The 10370-nt window shown below is 41.8% G+C and overlaps 1 protein-coding gene across 3 annotated transcripts in view; it reads left to right on the top strand.

Moving 5' to 3' along the window:
- gnao1a (guanine nucleotide binding protein (G protein), alpha activating activity polypeptide O, a) overlaps nucleotides 1-10370 on the top strand; it is a 79921-nt gene that overhangs the window by 57235 nt on the left and 12316 nt on the right. For all 3 annotated transcript variants that reach the window (XM_017438985.2, XM_017438986.2, XM_037978304.1), the window contains exons 5-6: nucleotides 3839-3967; nucleotides 5841-5970. In XM_017438985.2, the coding sequence (XP_017294474.1) occupies nucleotides 3839-3967; nucleotides 5841-5970 (259 nt within the window). The remainder of the gene's footprint in view (nucleotides 1-3838; nucleotides 3968-5840; nucleotides 5971-10370) is intronic.

Genomic DNA, 10370 nt, shown 5'->3' with positions numbered 1-10370 from the left:
GGACACAGAGGCCGGTCCATCTTGAGGACACAGAGGCCGGTCCATCCTGAGGACACAGAGGATGGACAGAAGATCCTAAACCAACATTAAACAGAGGAGGACGTCTCAGATTTCAGCTTTCTAAAACCTCCAATGGAGCATTAAGCCTGATCTCCAGTCAGTTTCACTGCAATCAGGACCTGCTGTCATGTGACCAGAGTGGCTCATCAGTGAACCAGGCAAACAAAGACCCTAATGAGCCTCTGTTGTGAGGAGACAGAGTTAATCTGCAGGTTAATCCAGTTAAAGAACATCTCATCTTTAGAAGCTGGAACTCCTCTCTGCTGTTCGAACTGAAAGCTCCTCGGATGAGAAGAGAAACGTCTTCAGCCGCAGAGCAGAAGTCCAGATGTTTCTGTTTTTTACCCTTTTTTGGATTCATCGTGTCCCGGATGTCTGAGAATCTGCAGCGGCAGCTTAAAGAACTCTACATTTTAAAGTCCTGCTACACAACCACCTCTCAAATAATGAAACTAATCAAAGAAAACGAGTGTAGCTGAAATAAGTATAAAGAGCAGATTGATGAGATGAGGAATGGAGCCTAAAACGTGCGACGGCATGAAATCCAGAAATAAAAGAAGACCTCGTTCAGAAATGACTGTAGCTGCTGCGAGACCAACTCATTTAAAAGGTGAAGATGTTAAACTAACAGGAGGCAGTGTTTGGATGTCGGTTCAGTCAAACGGGAGCTGCTTTGTGTTTGTCTGTTTGTGGTAAATGTCACATTAAAGATTGATGCTCACTTCCTGTTATGTTGTGGCCCGTGGAGCCGCACACGCAGAGCAGCCAATCAGGTGAGAGGACAGGTGTCACATGAGCAGACCCCACAAAGTGTTCGGAAATTTGGTGATTTTTTTTGTTTCCTGCAAAGTAACGGCAGTGAGGTCAGTTTGGGATGTGATGCTTTGTGAACACGTGAGGTCAGGGCTGGTTCTGGTTCTGGTTCTGTTTCTGTGCTCGTCACGCCTGTAATGAGTTTTTATTCTGCAGAAAGCTGCACTCTGCCTGGAGCAGCTCTCTGTGTGTCTGGGTGAAAAGGCCCTGAGTGGACTGACCTATTTACCACAATAACATACTGTACTGAGATTTACATTCCTGCCTTTGTGACACTTCAAACACACACCACGGACACACACCACCGACACACACCACCGACACACAGGCAGGGACGGCGTTAAAAGGACGTTTGTCATGAGTGTGGCCTCAGTGTTCTGGTTTATTTTACTGCAAACCTCTGCTAATAAACAGACGAAGAGTAAACGAGCCCTGAAAGCTGCAGCCTGACTGTTTAAATACCAAACATGCTGCTGTCAGTTCCTTTCCACTGATTTACCGCCGCACACGCTCGCATTTAAACAACTCAGAACTCACAGCAGTGGTTCTAATGTTTATAAATCCTTTCCCCTCCATCGATCCAGAGCCCGTTTATCTTCTTCCAGGCTGGGAAACGTTGCATCATCGCATCACTGCAGCTTCCTGAAGTCGTCGCAGGTGTCCGCCGTAAATTTGTGTCAGGAAAGGACAGCGTGGCGACTCTGAAGCAAACCTCCGAGCCGGTCACTCAGCAGAAAGTGTCACTCACATCGGACACCTCTGAGCAGATTAAAAGTCTTCACCTGACAGATTCAATGAGACAGAAAAGGTCTGAACTGTAACAAACGTGATGTTTTTATTCACTGCAGGAAATTCAGACCTCAGAGCTCCTGAACTGTTGCATAAAAGTTTCAATTTAATCTAAATTTTAGGCCTTAAAAAGTCTTAAACATGTCCAAATGTTTCATTTTAGGTCTTAAAATACATTTAGTTACGTCTTAAATTTGTACATTTGTTCCTTCGTCAGCTGGTTTTTCTGTGTCTGTCTGACAGAGGCACATGACTGGTTAAATGATGCTAACTAGTATGACCTTAACTAGTAGAATGACAGGGTGTTGACTAGTAGAATGACATAATGTTAACTAGTATGATAACAGGATGTTAACTAGTATGACCTTAACTAGTATAATGACAGGATGTTAACTAGTAGAATGACAGGATGTTAACTAGTAAAATGGCAGGATGTTAACTAGTAAAATGGCAGGATGTTAACTAGTAGAATGACAGGATGCTAACTAGTAAAATGGCAGGATGTTAACTAGTATGACCTTAACTAGTAGAATGACAGGAAGTTAACTAGTATGACCTTAACTAGTAGAATGACTGGAAGTTAACTGGTTTAATGACAGGATGTTAACTAGTATGACCTTAACTAGTACAATGACAGGAAGTTAACTAGTAGAATGACAGGAAGTTAACTAGTAGAATGACAGGAATGTAACTGGTTTAATGACAGTAAGTTAACTAGTAGTAACAGTCCCGTGCACACCTGACCCCAGTCCCGTGCACGGCTTGTCGGGGCTCTGCGGTACAACAGCCTGGAAGCAGAAATGACTTGTCCGGCTCTGTGTGGTGAGCACACAGCGCTGGCAGGGCCTGTCACTGCTGCAGCCATCATCATCATCATCCTCCTGCTGCTGCAGCAAACTTTACTTCTGGTCCATTTTCTAACCTTCGAGCAGCTCGTGTCAGTCCTGCAGCCTGTACTCCTCCACAAGTCAAGTGCAAAAATCCTGCTTACAAATGTTGAATTTCAGCACACATTAAGGACTGATGTGAGAGAAATATTGAGCGGGTTTTGTTTTATGGAAGAAATCCGTTTAAAGGAGCATTCACTGCAGCAGAGTTCCATGAACCATGGCATGTAAAAACCAGGCTACCATATATTTAGTCTTCCCGGGCTTGTTCTGCATGTGAACAGGACAGCCTGAATGAAGCTGGCGTGTTTGTTGGTGTGAACTCGGTGTAAAGTCGCTGCAGGGAGGACACATCACGAGCAAAGAGGGTTCAACCTCCAGAGGAAGGAAAGGTCAGCAAAGACAAACGGATAAACACCAACAGTTGCTGAACTTTGACTAACCTTTCAGACTCAATTATCAAACATCCAACATCCAGCAGCTGCTGAGGAGAACCCAACTGTTTGGAGATTTCTAAAATCTAAAAGATGTCGGCGTGTTCAGGATGAAATGGTGCGAGCAGCTTTCACTTGTTATTGATTCTAGTTTCCATTTAAGACATGTGCCTTTTATTGGGTTTGGGATGAGACGGAGTTGTTTGATGGCTTCTAATCCAATCAGCGGCTCTTCACTTTGTAAATGGAAACCTCATCAGTTAACCGGTCCTCCCCGGTGATCAGGATGTGGTGCGTGTTCGCTTTTCCTTTTATTCCAGAGAAACACGCCGTGGTCACAGATTACTGCCTCTTTGTGGCTCCGAACTGCTTTCTTCATCTCTCATCTTCCTCTCCTCTTTGCTTCCAAACCACAATCTAACCAATATTTCTCTGTGTAATCAATACTTCTTATCAGTGGAGCTGCTCGTGTGTGTGTGTGTGTGTGTGTGCTCCAGCTACCTTTTGTTACGCTCAGCCAATATATCCTCCCTCTCAAGCCTTTATCTTTTTCACTTTGAAGTAACTGAGCAGCTGCTTTAAAGCCCTGAAAGAACATCGCTGATCTAAAAATAAAAAAAGTCCCATCCATTACAGCAGAAGGTCACACGGGGTGAGTTTGAACTTGTTCATCTCCTTTACCTGCCTGAAAAAGGATGACAGCGTTTGTTTGTTTGTTTGTTTGAGTTGGTGTTAAAACTCATCACTGGTGGTTATTGGACAACAGGACGCCTCCAATCTGATTGGCTGACGGCTCAGTGGCTCCTGACAGAAACCAGACATTAAAGAAATAACAGGAATGTTCTCTGTCTGCAGCTACCTGGACAGCCTAGACCGGATCGGAGCGGCCGACTACCAGCCGACAGAGCAGGACATCTTGCGGACCCGAGTGAAGACCACGGGCATCGTCGAGACGCACTTCACCTTCAAAAACCTTCACTTCAGGTTGGTAGGGGCAAAGAAACGTCTCCTGACATGCTGCAGGAACGCCACGCTGTAATTAATCAGAGGAAACAGTTTAAACATGTCTCCGTATTTATGATTCTGTCTCTTTAACGAGGTCGGATTCAATTAGAACAGGGAGCTGTGGGAATGATGACTGAGAGGGGAGCCGGAGCTGGAGTCGGATGATGGGAGGATTAATCAAATCTAAGAAAAGGAGCGAAACACGTACTTAAGATCACTAAAACAGATGCTAAAACAACAAAACTGTCGCTAAATGTAGCAAAACAAGAGCTATAACTATTCCAATGGATGCTGAAGCTATAATTAGCTAAAAGTAGCATAATAGATGCTAAAGCTAAAAGGAACAAAACAGATAAATTTGCAAAAGTGTAGCTTAAAATATTAAAACAGATGCTAATATAACGTTAAAAAGAGCTAAACTGGAGCTAGAATTATCGAAAAACATATGCTAAAGCTAAAATATGCTAAATAGATGCTAATCTTTGCAAAACTGTCTAAAATCAGCAAAACCGCAGCTGAAAGAAGCAAGATTAGATGAAAACAGAGCAAGTCTGCTGTTGTTGAAAGATAAATAAAGGTAAATATTTTGAAAACTTATAAAAACCAAAAGTCGTAGCACACTATTCCCAAACGATCTGAACATTTTAAAGGAACAGACCGGATGCAGCTCTGACGGTTTGTGTTGGTCGCGCCGTTTGCAGACGTGTTGGCGTCCCGCCGTCTGTTTGTCTCGTTCGGGACCTGCAGCGTTCTCTGCGTTTCCAGCTGTTCCTGGCAGCCGTGCAGCGATTGGGAGGCGACCCTGTTCCTGAACTGGGTGGAACCCATCAGCACACCTATCATTATACCCATCACACACACACACACACACACACACTCGTCTCACTGCGGCTCAGGCCCATCTGCTCCACAGAAACATATGACTCAGGATGTGGTTCTTTGCAGCTTATAGAGTAATTCATAGCCTCACATCTGTGATTTATAAAGTTTTCTTCTGGACGAAACGCTGGTTTCCTGAGTTTTCTCTTTCCTAAAAGCTTAAATATATTATTTAACGAGACTGCGCTCAAAATGTCTTACGAGCAAACAGATATTTTATTGATCTTTCGGGAAATTTAAGCAGCCGACAGAAACAAAATGAAGTCTGAAGGAAGAATAAAACTAAAACTCTGTAGTCTGTATTTTATAATGAAACTTGAATTTTTTGATCCAGTTTGCAGCTCTGCAGCAAATTATTCGACAAAATATGGAAACAAATCAAAACAATTCACTAAAACTGACAATTAATGCCAGATTTTAAATCTATAACTGAATCTAAACTAACTAAATGGTGCCAAACTGCTGACAAGAAAAATAAAAATAAAAACCAGGTAAGTAAGTCAAGATGATGAGTTTTATCTGAACAAATGGGAACAAAGCAAAGACGATTAAACTTCCTGTGAATTTAAAGAGAAAAGATGATTTTAGATCCTGCTTCTGTTCTCCTGCAGGAAATAAAGATGTCCAAGTGTTCGCTTCCTTGTAGAGCGCTGTTTAAAAAGAAGTTTTGCTTGTGTCGTAACTTTGGCCTTTATAAATCCTGAACCTGGAGTTGTTTATCGTGTTCTCCTGCGGCGGGCGTGGAACAAGGACGGAACAGGAAGTGGTTTCTGTCAGATTCAGCTGAGTTTAGATCAATATTTCAGAATTTAACATCAATATATGTAAAAAACCACCAGATTCAAACAGGATCTCTGTTTTATGTTTGATTTTATAGTCCCTTCAGAATAAAACGCCTTCACTGTGACTCCTGGTGGCCGCTCAGAGCGATGGTTTAAATATGACGCCGCCTCCTTTCTTTGTGTCCCGTCAGGCTCTTTGATGTCGGAGGTCAGAGGTCGGAGAGGAAGAAGTGGATCCACTGTTTTGAGGACGTGACAGCCATTATTTTCTGCGTGGCGCTGAGCGGATACGACCAGGTGCTGCACGAGGACGAGACCACGGTAAGACCGCTCACCGGCCGCCGACCTCCAGGAGAACGCAGGAAGTCGGCGCTCGGGTTCGTGGTGGCGTGATGAAAAGGCCATCATGTTGTTCTCGTAGCAGCTTCGCCCGCCGCCTCTCGACACGATTCCCGAACCGACTTCTTGTCTTCTCACGGAGGACGCTGGAGCCTTCAGGCCTCCATGTTTTTACAGACAGGAAACGAAGACTGAAAACTGGCAAATATTCCTGGATCAAGAGTGGTTTGTTTGTTTTAAGGTGTAATTTTAAAGCCTCGCAGATTAAATCCACTGTAATATCAAAATCTGATTAAATAAAAGAAAAAAACATATTTTTAAACAATTTCAATACATTCAGTTTAAAAACAGCCAGTTTGACTGAATTTAAAGGTGACAACGAGTAATAAACTGACTTTATTCACTAAAAAGAATCAGTTTGTCCACATCTTTCTGATGATTCTGAAATAAGAGTCCTGAGTAGCTGAAGGAGTTTCTAAATCCTATAAACTCATATTTTATTCACAGTGGAGCACAGTAAACAAACAAAGACGTTCTACTATTTAGCTGCAGCACGTCTGAAAAAGATATTCCAGATGTTTCCCTCTGTGCAGCATCTGCAAACATCTGTACCTGAGGTTGTCTGTTCAACAGTCCTGGATGGGAGGCACTAATGCACCCCCATACCATCAGAGAGGCAGGCTGACCTCAGAACAGTTCTCCTCTTTGGTCCAGAGGAGACACATCTGTTCACATCTGGCTTCTTCTCTGCCTGATAGAGCTTTAAGCAGCAGACAATGATCTGTGGAAGTGTTCCTGAGCAGAACAGAACCAGAACCAGCCTTGACCTTTGACCTCAGAGGTTTCAGGACCTCTGCCCATCGTTCCTTCTTCAGATTCAGCCTCTAAAAGCTTGTTTTAGCTCCACTCCTCTGACTGACCTGCTGATAATTAACCTCGTTAGTTACTAAATCTCCTCCAGATGTTTCTGAATTTTACAGCCTTTTCCTCCTGAAACAACTTTTTGTAGACGTTCTGCTGCCATAAAATTCAAAATTACCTTATTTTTTTCCAGAAATGGGTACAACTTTTCATTTTCAACACGTGATGAGTTTACTGGGTTCCACTGTGAATAAAATCTGGGTTTATGAGATTTGGAAACCATTTCATTCCGTTTTTATTTACTATTTTTTACACAAAGCTCCAACTTTGTTAAGACTGGAGCTGCGTATTTACTGTATTTTAACAAAGTTTGTGGAGCTCGCTTGTTTATATTTCTGAAAGCAGAATTAAGCTGACAGGAAGCAGACAGTTTGTGTGAAAGTTTCAGACAGGGAGGGATAAACGTCTCAATAAATGAGTTTATTTTATCCCCTGATTTTAGAGAAAGTCTCAGACAGACTGTTTTATGAAAGAATCCCTGTCTGGTTGTTATTTAATCATCTTTATCTCTGTGCGGTTTATAAATAACTGAAGTCTCCACTTCATCCAGGTTCTTCACACTTCCAGCTGTTATGTGTGGCTCTTTATGGAAATCCTCCGTTTCGCGACAAACAATCAGGGATTCTGGGTAAAAACTGCAGAAAATAACCTGAAAATGATCAGTTATAGTTATCACCTGCTGCCAGAAAAGAAGGGTGATCATGTAATTTCCCATATGTCCGTGTTTGTTTGTCTGTTAGCGAAATATGTCATGAACCACTGGCTGAAGGTAATCCGTGGATGTTCATTTACAGCTGATTAAGTCAATATGGCCGCAGCAGCGAATCAATCTGAGCTGCAGTTTAACGTGGTAGTAGCTGAGAATCCTTCCCAACACGTACTCTGAGCTCGTACGGCTCACATGACATCTGTCTTTAAATCTTTGGCATCCAAACCGCTGGGCGATATGCATTTATTTATTTTAGGAATGTTAGATTTACTTTAATAAAACGTGTGGTTGAAGGTAGCGAATAGTTTTTCAGACCGGAGGGTGATAAAGCAGCAGATAACACGTCTGACCGTTATAAGGCATGGTAATAACGGAGCCTTTCCTCATCTAAAGGCCGCAGACCGGCTGATAACTTGAATCTGCGGCGCTCACGGCTGTTTTCAAGATGGAGGGAGAGTCTGTGCTCAGAACGCCGTCCGACGAGGAAACGGAAACAAAATCAGCCTCTGTTTGGGTTTCACTTTTATTGGTGTCTGTTGTTTATGTTGCTGTTGTTCTGCTGTGTGTGTGTGTGTGTGTGTGTGTGTGTGTGTGTGTGTGTGTGTGTGTGGAAGGTCATGGTGACATTTTGAGCACAGCTGCAATTTTACAGAAAAAAAAATAAAAATCTCCCCCCGTCTGCAGCGGAGTGATGGAGAGGATCATCACTTCCAGGGAGGCTTCAAAACCACAGAAGAAGAAATAATTTCTTGAATGAATGCATATCACCCTCATTAACATCTGACCCGTGATTCACGAGTTATTTCGCTAACAGACACAAACACAGGCAGTTTATGGTATAATTTAACAGAACTAAAAGCTGAAACAGACAAAAAGTGAAAAGTTTGTTTAAAAGATTAAATGTTAACGTTCTGATCAACATTCTTCTGTCCAGTTAACCTAATTACTATTAATAAACAGTAGAAGTTGTCATTCCCAGTCAGATAACCAAACTGTCATCAACGACCTCCAGTTCAGAATAAAACTAAAGAAATAAAACTCCCCAGTTGGCCGGGAACAATAACACTCTTCTGATCTTATTACTCTCATTAAACTCATTAATCTCATGTTTCTGATGAGATTTTTAATTAGAAAGCACCTTTTCCCATAATACTAATCCGCTCGGAACAGGAGGGATTTTTATTTTTCCGTCCAAACGGAGAGAATCTGTCTTCGATCCCGGCTGCATCGTTTCCCATCAGCTCTGCTGATTAACTCGACTTTTAATGTTTTCAGGCTGAAATGTCAAATTTAGATATTTTATTTCCCGGAGCAGATGTGACTCAACAGCCTCCTTCCTGTCTTTGTTGTATTGGGTCTTCTTTCTGATATAAAACTGCTCCAGATGTTCGTTCTCCCAGTGACGTTCTTAACATCACAAGTTTAAATGTTACACGAAGTTAGAAACACATGTTGATACAAATAAGGTGTAAAAAAAGTTCATATCTTTCAGAATGATTGGTCAACTTTTAAAACACCTGCAGCTTCTGTTAGCTGCCGTCATCTGGAAGAGAAACAATTTTCCTGAAAATAAAGAAATAAAACACTGTAATAAATTATTTAGGGGGGAAAAATAAAGAAACAATAAAGAGAAAACAAGACAGAAATAAATATAATCTAAAAACTAAAGAAAAACAGAAAAAACAAGGAAGTAAATCAATAAAAAATATAAATGAGAATTAAGTCAAGACTTAAATAAAAAGAAATTATGCCACCGTTTATATTATTATCATTAAAAATAAAATAAACTATCAATGTATAAGACATTTTAGCATAATAATTGTGTAAAACTCTTTTTTAATTTTTTTTTTGTTGCATTTGTTGGGACATTAATTACTATTAAGTCATAAATTTATTTTTAATTTTGGCAGTTCTGTTCCTCCGTACAACTTTATGTTAATTTATAGGAAATATTTTGTTAACATGTTTCTGGAAATGTGAATTTTTAAAGCTGAAAAGGTGTCAGAACCCCGACTGGACTTTAATGCTTGACTATTATTTTTATTATTTATTATTTAGGTTTTATTTATTTTCACTTGAGGAGATAAAACATAAAGAGAGTTTTGTCTTCTACGTTTAACAGCTTTTAAATGCTTTTTGTTCCCTTTCCTTCTATTTAAGAGCTGCATGTTTTGTGTTTCTGTTGTGACTTCTTTTTACCTCTGAGCTAAACACACACACATACACACACACACACACACACACACACACACACACACCATTATTCTCCTGTCTGAACGCTGTCTTCCTGCCCTGTACACACAGTCTGTCCGTCACCAGATGTGTGTTAGTGTGGATCTGTGTCAGGATGGGGGATGGGGGGGTGGGCTGGTCCCTTGCGTTTCCTGTTCCTGCTCTAAGCTCCGCCCTGCAGCATCTCTGGCTCCTCCTTCTGTCACTGTCGCCATCGACTGTCCTCTCTAACCAATCAGCAGTCAGATCTTCTGCAGATGCTCCGCCCACAGACAGGTATGAACCCCTCCCAACAGGTCGATGCACTCACAGCAGCTGAAAGCACTTCCTCCCTGGGTGACGTGGAGCTGCTGTTTCCTCTTTATGACATCATTCACCAAAAAACTGACAAGTCCTGCTGTTCCCCAGATGGCTGGAGTTACTGACGGTCGTTAGTGACTGTAGATAGTGATGGTCGTTAGTGACGGTCGTTAGTGACGGTCGTTAGTGACTGTAGATAGTGACGGTCGTTAGTGACGGT

The sequence above is a fragment of the Kryptolebias marmoratus genome, linkage group LG11, assembly GCF_001649575.2.
Source record: "Kryptolebias marmoratus isolate JLee-2015 linkage group LG11, ASM164957v2, whole genome shotgun sequence".
Classification (NCBI taxonomy): Eukaryota; Metazoa; Chordata; class Actinopteri; order Cyprinodontiformes; family Rivulidae; genus Kryptolebias; species Kryptolebias marmoratus.
This window is presented reverse-complemented; position numbering and strand designations above follow the sequence as displayed.